This window comes from Mobula hypostoma, chromosome 27, assembly GCF_963921235.1.
Source record: "Mobula hypostoma chromosome 27, sMobHyp1.1, whole genome shotgun sequence".
Classification (NCBI taxonomy): Eukaryota; Metazoa; Chordata; class Chondrichthyes; order Myliobatiformes; family Myliobatidae; genus Mobula; species Mobula hypostoma.
The window spans coordinates 30379389-30394315 of record NC_086123.1 but is presented as its reverse complement, the minus strand read 5'-3'; the positions used below and the strand labels follow the sequence as shown (position 1 = coordinate 30394315).

Sequence of the window (14927 nt, the reverse complement as noted above, 5' to 3'; positions counted from 1 at the left end):
TCATAATCACTGATCTGAGATTTCCAGTACTTTTCTGATTTTATTTTGCCTTTTCAGCAAATGCATTTTTCTTTTTTTTTAACCTTTGGACCAACTGAGGGAACAAAAATCTAGGCTTAGTGAAGATCACAATAATATATACCATTCTAAAACATAATCCAAATTCACGCTTCGCTGTTTAAAATGTCGCGTTTTCTATATTTCACTTTAAGACTGTCTGGATGTTTCCATCTATCCCGGCCAGGTCTATCACTCGTTCCGTTGACTCAAGACCCCACCCCCTTTCATTTAGTGCCGCAAACAATTTTCACGTCTGAGATCGTTTTCATATTTTATTCCAGTTTCAAATATCCCGCACCTCTAGTCTTGCGACTGCGCGAACTAGACATGAGGGGTGTCGGGATCGGTAGTTCCACACGCTACCGGGTGCTATCATTCCCAGAAGGCTGTTCTAGGGTGGATGTGGCGGTTGCTAAGGACCACGGTAGTCTCAGCTTCTGCGACCATGTCGTCGGGTGGTCAGGGGCATCTTGTCTCGGTGGATTATGAAGTGTTCGGCAAGGTGCAGGGAGTCTTCTTCCGCAAACATACGCAGAAAGAGGCGAAGCGGCTGGGCCTGGTGGGTTGGGTGCAGAACACCGAAAGAGGAACAGTTAAGGGACAACTGCAGGGTGCCGATGAGCCGGTGAGGGCCATGCAGACTTGGCTTAGCAAGACGGGCAGCCCGAGGTCCCGCATAGAGAAGGCTGAATTCACCAACCAGAAGCGGACCCAGCAGCGGGACTATTCGGACTTCCAGATCATTAAATGAGCTGTGCGGCGGTTCCAAGTTATTCTGGTTCCTCCTTCCGGGACTGGGCGCAAGGTCAGGTTACTATTCCTGCAGTTGAATCTTATTTTCCCGGATTTATTGGAGCAGCTTTGGAAACGGATTTGCCTCGCCGCCCTGATATGACGATAATTCTGTGACTTATCTCGAAGTTACTGTTGATGTTAATGTACGAGTATTTCTAAAATAGCCAGTTGATGTTAAACCAAATGGCGATATTCGATCGTGCTCCTGTTTGGTTTAAATGTCCTTGTTTAGCTGTTCAGGGTTTGTGGTTTGGGAATTAACGGGACCATTCTTTGGGGACTGCTCTTCGAACAACGATGTATAAAAAAAATAACCTATGCAAATAAGAGTTTCTCTAAACGCGTTTGAGTTGGAATCGCAATTTCCCTGTTCAGTGCAAGGTGTGAATTGTTGCAAAACAGTACTGGATTCCTAAATAAAATTTCTTCCACATAACTCAATTGGAATTTGAATAATAACTCAACGTATATGAAAATGCTATTGAGCATTACGATGTCACCTAACAACCTCTGCAAGGCTGTTTCTTGGCACCATGGTTGCACAATTGGATTACTTCCCTCGAGATGAAATGTTAAATGACGATTCTGTTTCCCAGATCCCAGATACTCTACTTCAGGTGAATGTTGAAACATCTTGGACTGGGAAAGGATTTAATTTCCCGGAGTCAGGTGCCAAAATCAATATTTCTTCTTCATCAATCCCAATTTTTGTTTGTAATGTGGTGTTGTGTAAAGGATTAATTATTATCACATAAATTGAATGTGAAGTGACCTGTAAATCATCTGATTATTTTATCTGGAGCAATGTTTGTTTGGATCATGGCAATTAGAATATCACGATCTTGTAAGGTTTTGAGTGAAGTTTGGTGTTAAAGAAAATAGGCTTGGCAAAGTTTACATTCTTAGAAACAAAAATTATTCTGCATTAAATTTCCTGAAATTTGGTATTTGTCCCTTCAGTCGTTTGTATGTTGGAAGCAAGTTTTGTGTAAAAATTCCTGTCAGTTTTCAAAATTACTATTTTAATAATTTTCACAATGCAGCACATGCAGTTACAGACGAAAGTCTGAGATTGAAGTTCAAGTTTTGAGTGATGAAATTGAATCCTGAGAATAGTTTAATTCTGTGAAGGAAATTGCAATTTGGGCAGGCCTCCTTTAAATGCTGAAGTAAAAGATTCAAAGTACATTCATTATCAAAGGATGCATGCAGCACACAATCCTTTCATCTCCCCACAGCCAACCACAAAACAGAGAAAATCATGGAACCCATTCACAGAAAAACATTAACTGTCCACCATGTATAAGAAACAAATTGTCCAAGTGGCAACGAAAGGAACAAGTAAACACACAGAATATAAAACACAAAAACAAAGGAATCCAAATTTAGTATAGCTCAGAGTTCATTAGCTGCAGGCTGCTCTGATTCAAAGCCCCAAAAAAACAGATCACAGTCCAATCCACAAACTGTGTTGATTAAACCTTCCTCCAGCAATGTCCTCTGACAGCATTGCAGGAGAGAGAAGTCATTCAAAAACAGTGAGGAGAGAGAGAAAGACCAGCACACAGCCACCTGTCTCTGGCAGGAGTGCGTGAGAGGCTGGTACACAGTACTGAACATTCGCCTGGATGTTTTCAATCTTTCTTGATGTTTTATGTTACATACCCCGTAACTGGGTTGCCAAACCAGCAGAAATGGAACGCTCATTGGAGTCTGCGATTACTAGGAACTAATAAAGTTTTATTAAAGAAATAAGTAATACAGTACTCTAATTGTAAGGATATAAATGTAACAGGTTAGCAATGATAATACACACATATACACAGAACTAGGGTAATAGGAATCAACCAAGCTCTATCACAGTCTGGGGGTAAAATGATCAGTCTTAAATGAAGCAGAGTTCAGTTCAGTTTAGTGCAGTGTGAAGTAATCACTGTTGTACTGTTGGAGAGAGAGAGAGAGAGAGTGGGAGATGCAATTGGTTTCAGGCAGACCTTTGATGTCCTTGCAGTTGGTTTCGGGCAGACCTTTTGATGTCTTCTAATCCCACTGTGGTCACCGACTGTGACCCCTCCGTTCCGGATACAATCGTTCTTCCGCGGTGAACCCGGCAGCCAGACAAGGGCGGACACACGCCCCAGGTTCCCACCAATCGTGCCTTTACACCCTGTGAGCCTCTGATCAGTTCCCGCGAACCAGTCCTCCACACTCCCACCAACTTGTGCGGGCACACTGCTCTCTCCTGGGTCTTGTGGCATGTCTCGTGCCTTAGCAAACCTGCTCTTTTTATCCCCCCGCTGGGGTATCACCTGTCCATCAAACTTCAAACAGTTCAGGTTGAAAGCAACCGGTCTGTCAATATCTGAATTGTGTTTCTCTCTCGTTAATCTCTCCATTCTCTCTCATTAGCATTTTGAATATTTCTCCATTGTCTTCCGTTATCTCTCTCATTAGTATCATCCGTCCGGTAACTCTGCTTGGCGTCACACATGACACCCCCACCCTTAAAAGGATTTTTACTGGGATAAAAATTATGGGCATGAATGCACATTATAAGATACACACTAATATACAGGTAGTCATGAGCTATTCGGTTAATACAGAGAACTTTAAGTTTTAACACCTTGACAGACAATCAGCAATCACATTGTCCGTTCCTTTTATATGTTTTATCTTAATATCAAATTCCTGTAAGACCAGGCTCCAACTTAGTAAGCGTTTGTTTTTATCCTTCATTGTGGCCAAAAACACTAATGGATTGTGATCAGTGTAAATTATCAGTGGTTTCCGTGCCGGACAAATATAAACCTCAAAATGTTGTAATGCTAGTATGATTGCCAGTAATTCCTTCTCCACAGTGGAATAATTTCTCTGATGGACATTAAACTTCTTAGAAAAATAAGCCACTGGGTGTTCAATCTCCTCTTTGTCTGCAACAGTACCGCACCTACCGCTTCGTCGCTAGCATCTGTTGCTATGGAGAAGGGTTTTGAAAAGTCAGGCGCATTGAATACAGGGTGGTGACACAGAATCGCCTTCAGACTCTCGAAGGTTTGTTGACAAAGACGTTCCACACAAACTTCCCATTCTTCGGCAAGAGCTTAGTAAGAGGGAGGATAATATCTGCAAAGTTTTTGCAGAACTTCTGATAGTACTCCATCATCCCCAAGAACCTTCTCAGGGCTCTCTTGTCCGTCGGGATGGGAACTCCAGAGATAGCTTGCACCTTAGCCTGCATCGGTGCCAGCTGCCCCTATCCTACCACATACCCCAGATAAGTGACCTTAGCGTGGCCGAACTCACTTTTTGCGAGGTTCACTATCAGGTTGGCTTCAGACAGCCATTTAAACAGTTTCTCTACTGCCACAATGTGCTCCTCCCACGTGTCACTCCAGACCACTAAATCGTCAATATACACTCCTGCATTCTTTAACCTTTTTATCACTGAATTAATCATCCTTTGGAAGGTCCCTGGGCGTTTTTCATGCCAAAAGGTAAAACATTATACTCGTATAACCTGGATGGAGTCACAAATGCTGAGATTTCTCTAGCCCGGTCGGTTAAAGGAACGCACCAGTACCCTTTTAGCAAATCGATCTTTGTGATGTACTTAGCTCTCCCCACTTTATCGATGCAATCGTCTACCCTTGGGATGGGGTAAGCATCAGTTTTTGTGATGGAGTTCACTTTTCTGTAATCTGTACAGAATCATATGCTCCCACTGACTTTCAGGACAACCAAACGGAGACGCCCATTCCGATTTGGATGGCCTAATAATATCTGTGGCTAGCATATGTTCAATTTCTTTCTCCACTAGCTTGCCCTTCTCCAAGTTCATCCTATAGGGGTGTTGCTTAATAGGCTGGTCTGATGTGACAACAACATCATATACCGTCCCCTTGCATCGCCTCGGGACATACATCTGCATGCGGGTTAATTGGCTTTATCAGCAGCTTGCTCCGTTCGGGGTTTAAGTGAGAGACCCTATCAGCAAAGTTGGCCAAAACAATAGAGTTCTCCAATCTGGTCGGCACCATATTTATCTTTTCAAGATGGGTTTTCCCCTTATCACTTGGCACCCCAGCCTCATTAATTTTCGTGATAACACTAACTAGATCTGCTTTCTGATCGTGGTAAGCTTTTAACATATTAATGTGTACTAATTGGGTTGGCTTACGTCTGTCCGGCGTTTCGATGACATAATTCAAAGAGTCTATCTTTTTAATCACTTTGCACAGACCGTGGAATCTCACCTGGAGGGGGTTGGTTACCACTGGAAACAGAACTAAGACCCTATCGCCTACTTGAAACATTTGTTCGCGGGCACGTCTGTCATACCACTGTTTCATTTTAGTTTGGGAATGTCGTAGATTTTCTTTGGCAAGGTCACAGATCCTTTTAAGCCTCTCACGAAATTTTAAAACATAGTCAATCACATTGACTTGTACTGCCAGACTGGACCATTGCTCTTTCAGTAAGGTCAGGGGTCCTCTGGGCTGATGACCAAAGACGAGCTCAAATGGGCTGAACCCCAATGACCTGAACCGTTTCCCTTACGGCAAATACCAGAAGAGGCAAGGCATCATCCCAGTCCCTAGCGTTCTCTTGACAATAAATTTTAATCATGGTCTTTAATGTCGCGTGGAATCTTTCCAACGCCCCTTGGGACTCTGGGTGGTACGCGGAGGCCAAAATTTGCTTTGCTCCCATCTCATCCAACATCCATCGGAATATGTGAGATGTGAAGACACTCCCCTGATCTGACTGGATTTCCCTGGGCAGCCCCACCGTAGTGAAAAATTTCACAAGCACCTTTACCACTGCGGGAGCCTTGACGCTTGCCAGGGGCACCGCCTCCGGAAACCTGGTGGCGGCGCACATCATAGTCATCACATACTCTCGCCCACTCACAGTTCTGGGCGGGGGACCGACAAAATCCACAGTTATTCGGGAAAAAGGTTCCCCAAAAGCGGGTATCGGTCGAAGGGGCGCTTTAGGCAGGACCTGGTTCGGCTTTCCTACCACCTGACGTAAGACACCGTCTACAATATTCAATAATATCCTTCCTCATGTTCGGCAAGTAAAACTCATTCATAATTCTACCGACTGTTTTCCTCACCCAAAAATGTCCACCGAGGAGTATCTTGTGGGCCAGGTTAAAAATCTTGTCTCTATACATTTTCGGCACTACCACCTGGTGTACCACCCCCCACTCCTCATCTGCGGGCACGGTACGGGGTCTCCATTTCCTCATTAGTACTCCCTCCTTCACATAATAGCCCACTGGTTCCCATTTTATTTCTGCTTCGGAGAGAGCTGTCTCCATCAAAACCATCAGCTCCTCGTCTCGATCCTGTGCCTGTATAAATTCCTTCCTCGCGAATGATAAATCTACCTCAACTCCCTCACTTCCTTCCACTCCACTATGCTCCTTCTTCTCATTTTCTAACCCCTCCTGGTACAAGGCTGGTAAAAACGTCTCAGCTAAATGTACATTCGCTTCGGCAGCCTTTCTGGACATGCGCCGAGTTACTGCACAAACGGGATAAACCTGTGAGTCCATGGGCGGGTCCTCAGTCCTGGCAGGCTTGCTTGTCAGCTTTACTGCTGGGTACACATCTCCACCTGCAAGGTCGTTACCGAGTAAGACCTCCACGTCTTCCATCCGTAATTCGGGCCTCATCCCTATCATGACCGGTCTGGAGACCAAGTCACTTTTTAGGTGTACCTGGTGCAAAGGTACTGCTTCATCCCTTTCCCAATGCCTTTTATCACACTGACCTCCCCAATCTCGGTCTCTGAACCAAAGTCTAACACCGTCCTTAAGATCAATGACTGACAAACCCCAGTGTCTCTCCAGATCCGTACTGGAACTGGGTTTGACCCCTCCTTCACCGACGCCAACCTGGCCAAAATAAACTTCTCGCACCCTTCCTGAACTCTATCAGACCTCTTCTCCCCTAGTGGTTTGTTTGCCGGCTCAATATAGCCAGTCGGAGTCGTCATTTTTCCTTTCCCGTCTCCTTCTTTTGGGCAAAGCACCTAGATGCAAAGTGACCGGCTTTCCCACAATTATAGCATATGACCCCAGGAGACTTCCTACCAAACTGCTTCCTGTCTTCCTTATCCTTCTCACTAGTCCCCAGCTTACTTTCTGGCTTTTCCGGTGGACTTTCTCCACCCTCTCGACTACCCTTCTGGTAGCTCTTACTCGGGGTAAACTTTGCTTTCTGTGTTAACGCGTACTCATCTGCTAACTTAGCAGTTGCGGCTAATGTTTCTGCCTCTTTCTCATCTAGATAGGGCCTCATACCTTCAGGGACACAACCTTTAAATTGCTCAATCAGTATTAGCTGTAGCAATCTGTCATAATTTCCAGTGACCCCTTTCGAAGCGCACCAACACTCACAATACATCTGCATCTCACGGGCAAACTCTAAATACGTGCAGCCCCACTGCTTCCTCACATTCCGGAACCTTTGCCGGTATGCCTCCGGGACCAACTCATAAATCCTGAGTATAGCCTCTTTCACCACATCATATCTCTAGGCCTCTTCTGCTGACAACGCGGAGTAGGCTTACTGAGCCTTCCCCTTAAGTACGCTCTGAAGCAAAACAGCCCACTTGTCCCTCGGCCAGTCCTGACTTGCAGCGACTTTTTCAAAATGTAGAAAGTACCGATCAACATCAGCCTCCTCAAATGGGGGAACCAACCTAACCTCCTGAGTCGCCCTGAACCTTCCACCTTGGTTCGGCATTTGGCCCCTCTCTAGCGCCATCCTTAACTTCTCCAGCTCAAACTCTCTTTCCTTCTCTCACTCTTGTTCTAACTGCCTTACTCTCTCCTCCAGTTCTAACTGCTTCTCTTCTCGTTCTAATTGCTTCTCTCTTTCCTCTCGTTCTAGCTGCTTGACTCGGAACTCGTGCTCGAGTCTCAATTTTTCCACCTGCAGCTGCACTGCTTCTCCACCAGGTTTGCTGATAGACACCACCTCCAGCTCCCTGTGGGGAAACACACCTTTAGATACATAATACTCAACGATAACTCTGTGCATCTCCACTCTCCTCATTGTCAACTTCCCCTTAAAAAGATTCAACCGTTTTGCAACAGTCGCCAATTCTGATTTCCTGGCATCCTCTAATGCCTCCAAGGTCGGCGCCTTTAGAAATTCCTCAATCCCCATTTCTGCTGTTTGCCCTTCTCTTTCTTTCAGGAATTTTAACCCAATCAATTTACCCAGTCCCAAATTTTGGTGTTCAAAATCCCGGAAGAGATCCCCACTTATGTTACGTAGCCCATAACTGGGTTGCCAAACCAGCAGAAATGGAACGCTCATTGGAGTCTGTGCTTACTAGGAACTAATAAAGTTTTATTAAAGAAATAAGTAATACAGTACTCTAATCGTAAAGATATAAATGTAACAGGTTAGCAATGATAATACACACATATACACAGAACTAGGGTAATAGGAATCAACCAAGCTCTATCGCAATCTAGGGGTAAAATGATCAGTCTTAAGTGAAGCAGAGTTCAGTTCAGTTTAGTGCAGTTCGAAGTAATCGCTGTTGTTGTACCGTTGGAGAGAGAGAGAGTGGGAGATGCAACTGGTTTCAGGCAGACCTTTTGATGTCTTCGCAGTTGGTTTCGGGAAGACCTTTTGATGTCTTCTAATCCCGCTGTGGTCACCGACTGTGACCCCTCCGTTCCGGATATGACCGTTCTTCCGCGGTGAACCCGGCACCCAGGCAAGGGCGGACACACACCCCAGGTTTCCACCGATCGTACCTTTACACCCTGTGAGCCTCTGATCGGTTCCCGCGAACCGGTCCTCCACAATCCCACCAACTTGTAGGGGCACACTGCTCTTTCCAGGGTCTCGTGGTGTGTCTCATGCCTTATCAAACCTGCTCTTTTTATCCCCCCGCTGGGGTATCAGCTGTCCATCAAACTTCAAACAGTTCAGGTTAAAAGCAACCGGTCTGTCAATATCTGAATTGTGTTTCTTTCTCATTAATCTCTCCCTTCTCTCTCATTAGCATTTTGAATGTTTCTCCATTGTCTTCCGTTATTTCTCTCATTAGCATCATCCGTCCAAACTCTGCTTGGCGTCACACATGACATTTAATTGGCAAGAAATGGAGTCAACCATGAGCTTACACCCTGTCCCAAGCTTCTTGACCTCAAGGAAGCCCTGCTCCTCCCAAGAACCCTCTTGGAGACACCAAAGCACCAGTTTGCTCAGTTGGCCCAAAAACACACCATTACACTGTAGATCCCAGGCTCCAAGAATACCATAACTACATGTGAAAGAAGCAGTTTTGTGGATGTTGCCCTTGGTGCCATCTCTTTCAGAAGATGAGGTGCATTAGTTACCATTCCTGAATATTGTCAAGTGACAAATCAACCTTTGACCTTTTCCTAATCAATTCAAATTCTCAATTTATTATCTAAGTACAACCCTGAGATTCATTTATTTGTGGGCATAATAAATCCATAATAGAATAATTATCATAACAGAATCATAAATGAAAAACTGCACCATCTTGGGCATTCAACCAGTGTACAAGAATCAAACTGCAAAATAATCATAATAAGCAATAAATATCAAGAACATGAGATGAGTTCTTGAAAATGAGCATAGATTATGGCAACATTTCAACGATGGAGCAAGTGAAGTTGAGTATAATTATTTCCTTTGGTTCAAGAGTCTGATGGTTGAGGGATAAAAACTGTTCTTGAACCTGGTGCTGCAAGTCCTAAGGCCCCTGTGCCACCTTCATGATGGCAGCAGCAAGAAGACAGTATGACCTAGGTGATGAGAGTCCTTGGTGATGGATGCTGCTTTCTTGCGATAACACTCCATTAAATGTGCTCAGTGGTTGAGAGGGCTTTACCCGTGATGGACTGGGCCATATCCACTACTTTTTGTAGGATTTTCCGTTCAAGGGGATTGGTGTTTCCATACCAGGCTGTGAATCAGCCAGTCAACATACTCTCCACCACACATCTATAGAAGTTTGTAAAATTTCAGATGTCATGCTGAATTTTCACAAGTACCTAAGGAAGTAGAGGCACTACCGTGCTTTCTTCATAATAACACTTACATGCTGGGCCCAAGATAGTTCCTCTGAAATTATAACACTGAGGAATTTAAAATTGCTGACTCTCTCCTCTCCACCTCTGATCTCCTGATGAGGACTGGCTCGTGGACCTCCAATTTCCTCCTCCTGAGTAAGAGTTGTCGTTCTGGCACTACTCAGCCAGATTTTCAATCTCGCTCCTATAAACTGATATGTCACTACTTTTGATTTGGATTATGGCAGTGGTGTCATCAGCAAACTTGCATGTGGCATTGGAGCTCTGCTTAGCCAGTAGCACAGTACAGCAGGGGGCTAAGCACACCGCCTTGTAGTGCACCTGTGTTGGTGGAGATTGTGGAGGAGATGTTTTTTCCCAATCAGAACTGACTAGGGTCTGCAAGTGAGGAAATTGAAGATCCAATTGCACAAGAAGGTATTGAAGTCAAGGCCTTGAAGCTTATTATTTTTGAGGAGATGATGGTATTGAATGCCGAACTGTAGTTGATAAAGAGCATCCTGATGTATGTATCCTTACTGTCAAGATGTTCCAAGGTTGAGTGAAGAGCCAATGAGATGTCATGTACTGTGGACCTTTAGCGCCAGTGTGCAAGTTGGAGCAGATCCAAGTCGCTCCAATAGTCATTGACTCCACGGTTTTAAGAAGGGAAGGAGGCAAAAGACAGGCATTTATAGACCAGGTAGCCTGACTAAGTGGTTAGCAAGTTGTTATAGTCCATTATTAAGGATGAGGTTTTAGGGTACTTATAGGCACATGACATAAAAAGGCTGAAGTCAGCATGGTTTTGTGGAAGTCGTGGCAAAGCAGGGTTCACACAATGTCCGGGCAGGGAGGTCTTTGCACAACAGATTCCCCAAGCCATTTCGACCTACTGTAGACAAGACGAGATTAGGGCATGAAGGGATATTGGGAGAAGGTAGGAGATTGAGGCTGAGAGGAAAATTAGATCACCCATGATGAAATGCTGGAGCAGTCTTGGGCTAAAAGGCTGCTCCTATATCTTATGGTCTTATACGAATGTAACGGAAGTTTGTGAAACTCACACAACAACTCAGAGACAACTGTTTTACTAATTTTGAAGTATCATCAGTTGTTAGCTAATCACAAACAAGAGAAAATCTGCAGGTGCTGGAAATCGAAGCAACACACACAAAATGCTGGAGGAACTCAGCAGGCCAGGCAGCATCTATGGAAAAGAGTATTGTTGGCATTTCAGGCTGAAACCCTTCACCAGGACTGGAGAAAAAAAGCTGAGAAGTAGATTAAAAAGGTGAGGGTGAAGTAAAGAGCTTGGAAGTTGATAGGTGAAAGAGACAGAAGGCCATGGAAGAAATGCCCCCCACCTCTCCTTCACCATTTCCCATCCCCTTTTCCCTCTCTCACCTTATCTCCTTGCCTGCCCATCGACTCCCTGTGGTGCACCGTCTCCATTTTCTTAATTCCATGGCCTTCTGTCTCTTTCACCTATCAACTTCCAAGCTCTTTACATAATCTCTCCCCTTTCAGGTTTCACCTATCGCCTTGTGTTTCTCTCTTCCCTCCCCCCAACTTTTCAATCTACCCTGCAGAAGGGTTTTGGCCCAAAATGTTGACAATACTCTTTCCCATAGATGCTGCCTGGCCTGCTGAGTTCCCCCAGCATTGTGTGTGTGTTGATCAGTTGTTAGCTTGTAGTTTCTATTGACTTTTAACACCTCCGTGGTGAATGGTGATTAATCTTACAAATAAGGAGTTCAAACGTACACGGTTTACCAAATAGTTAACTGCTGATCAGTTCTGAAAAAAAAATGGGACATTTCTCTGTTCTCCTTGTGCACAAGTAAAATAAAGTATGATTGAGGAATGAGTGCAAGCTTTCAGAGTCTGGCTAATCGGAAACGACAGTTTCCTCAAGAGGAAATCTTGCCTGACAAAACTGTTGGAATTCTTTAAGGAAATAATAGGCAGCATAGACAAAGGAAAGTCAGTGAATGTGTTATTTGGATTTTCCGAAGACCTTTGACAGGGTGCTGCACTTGAGGCTGCCAAACAAGATAAGAGATACTAGCATAAACTGACTGACTGTCAGGAGGCAAAAAAATGGGATAAAGGCAGCCTTTTCTGGTTGGATTGCAATGATTAGTGATGTTTCACAGGGGGTTAGTGTTGCAAACGCTTCTGTTCACATTATATGTTAATGATCTAGATGACAGAATTGGTCGTGTTATGGCCAAGTTTGTAGATGATACAAGGTGGAGGGACATCTACTGCGAGGAAGCAGGGAGTGTATAGAAGGACAGATTGAGAGAATGGGAAAAGAAGTGGCAGATGGAACACCGTGTAGGGAAGTGTATGGTCATGCACTTTGGTAGAAACAAAAAGAGTGTAGACTATTTTCTACATGGGGAATCAATTTGGAACATGAGGTGCAAAGGGACTTAGGACTTCTGCAGGATTGTAATGCTGAGCTAAAAACAAGAATGTAATGGTAAGGCATTGTTCAGACCACACTTTAAAGTTCTGGGAGCAGTTTTGGGCCCCTTATCTAAGAAAAGATGTGCTGACATTGAAGACGATCTGGAAAAGGTTCTCACGAATGGTGCTAGGAATGAAGGGTTAATGTATGAAGAGTTTTTGATGGCTCTGGGCCTGTACCCGCTGGAGTTGAGAAGAATGAGAGAGGATCTCAGTGAAACTCGTTGAATATTGGAAAGCCCAGATAGAATGAATATGGAGAGGATGTTTGCAATAGTGGGGGAGTTCTATGACCAGAGGGCACAGTCTCAGAATTGAAAGATCTCTCTTTAGAACAAGATGAGGATTTTTTTTTTATCCAGCGGATGGTGAATCTGTGGAATTCATTGTCACAGCAACTGTGGGGCTTAGTGATTGAGTGCATTTAAAGCAGAGGTTGACAGGTTCTTGATTTGTAAGGGTGTCAAAGGTTACTGGGAGAAGGCGGGAGAATAGGGTTGAGAGGGAAAATAAATCAGCCATGATGGAATGGCAGAGCAGACTTAATGAGCCAAATGACCTAATTCTGCTCCTATGTCTTCTAGTCATATCCCACTATTAATAGGCACAGTTTCTCTCTACTTAATCTATGAAAGACTATCAAGATGTTAAACGTGTATCAATTCTACTCTCAATAGCCCAGATTTTCTTTTCTATTTTATATGAAATCTCAAGAACCTTTCCAGTAAATTTTGTTTCACACCTTTCCAAGCATTTCAAAATCCTCTGAATGTATGGTCGCAGAAATTGTATGCAGTACTCTACTTAACCAGTGTTCTAGGAGAATACTTTTATGTTTGAAGCCCAGGATCCTTTATATTTATTGAATGTTTTCTCAACTTGCCCTGCCACCAAAAATATATCCTCATTGCCAGCACCTTATAAGAATTCTACCTGTTGTCTCTGATTTGTTGAAAATTAAAAATATTCCTTGTATGTACTGCTGCTTTTTAAAAGCCATTGAAAGTTATAGAGAAATGCTAAGGTACAAATAATTTTTTTTATTATCAATGGTGCTTGTTTAAGCTACTATTTGTGAACTGTGTTTGCATAAAGTTGTCAAACACTAGCTTGAGATACACAGGAAGTGACAGTGACCTTAGGATCATTGATGTGCAGGAGAAATTTAGGGTGCAAATTCACTGCTCCATGAAAATGGAAAAACAGGTGGATAGGGTTGTGAAGGAGGCATTTCGTTTTCTTGCGATTTGAGTACAAAATGTTGGGGCATTTTATTGCAGCTCTGCAAGCCACACTTGGAATATTGTGTGCTGTCCTGGTCACCACTCTGTGGAAAGGATCTGGTAGTACTAGAAATAATGCAGTAGAGATTCAACCAGGATTTGCCTAGAATGGAGGGCATTGGTTACAATGAAAAATTGGATAGACTGGGTGTCATGAGCCCTGTCGACTTGCACCTGTATTTGTTATTTTGTTGTCTTATCTAGTGTTCTTAAATCCTGTGCTTTCTGTTTAATCTTGCCAAGTATATTTTGACTGACATGGGTTTTCAGCCTACTGTGATTTTTTTTAAAGTGGACTCCCAATTAGCACTTATCTCAGGTTTCGAGTTTGATTCGTCTTGTGGTGTAGCTCAGTCAAGCCACTGATATTCAGTTGGCGTTCTGATGAATAAACTCAGTTTTTCTGTCTCAACAGGGGAGCTTGTTGTTACTCCACACCTGGGTTCAATCGTCTGTCAGCACACACTGTGGGATTGCTCTCCTCGCTGATGGGTGACCCTACAGGGCTTATAAAATTACAAGACACATTGAAAGGAGAGATATTCACACTTTTTTCAAGGGTAGAGAAATGTAAAACTAGAGGACAGGTTTAAGGTAAGAGGAGCAATGCTTAAACGATTTCAGAGAGGCAAGTTTTTCACACAGAATGAGGTATGTATATGGAACAAGATGCCAGAGGGGCTGATAGAGGGAGGTACAATATTTAGATAGAAATAGAGAGAGATGGGGAAAATTCAGAAAAATGGGATTAACATAGTTGGGCATCTTGTTTGGCATGGATGAATTGGGCTGAATGGCCTGTTTCTGTAATGTATGACAGTATCATAGAAGGCCACGGTGTTGGATGCAGGAAAGTTAAGGTGTATTCTGGAGTTAGGGTATATAACAAATATTAATTTCAACAGCAGCTATTCTTCAGATTTGAATGAGGATTGCAGATTGAATTTAAAATGCAGTTCAGAACGGTGGGTTTCCTGGAGCTGCAGGTTAGGGGTCATTTGCAAACAAAAAAGCACTCCACTTAGACATCAGTTACCTGCATTTGCATGAATGTGGCCCAGAGTCAGTGGGGATTAATATTCATTTTGGGTGTGGGTGCGAAGAAGGGTGTGTGAAAACTATCTGTACTGCAAAGGAAGCATTGTAGATACATTGTAACTATAGACTTGTTGTGCTGTTAATTTGATCTTTTGCATATAAAATTGTCATGTAATATTGGGTCAAGCAGGCCTCTA

The 14927-nt window shown here is 43.6% G+C and overlaps 1 protein-coding gene across 1 annotated transcript; it reads left to right on the top strand.

Annotated features, from left to right (window-relative positions):
* The first annotated feature begins 390 nt into the window (after positions 1-390).
* On the top strand, positions 391-3721 carry LOC134338620 (acylphosphatase-1-like). The gene has a single exon (XM_063034601.1). The coding sequence runs from the start codon at positions 461-463 to the stop codon at positions 809-811; it is 351 nt and encodes a 116-aa protein (XP_062890671.1). The 5' UTR covers positions 391-460; the 3' UTR covers positions 812-3721.
* The last annotated feature ends 11206 nt before the right edge of the window (positions 3722-14927 follow it).

Bases quoted from the DNA above. Each gene is read 5' to 3' on its own strand.
- LOC134338620 (XM_063034601.1), top strand. From the start codon at position 461: ATGTGGCGGTTGCTAAGGACCACGGTAGTCTCAGCTTCTGCGACCATG.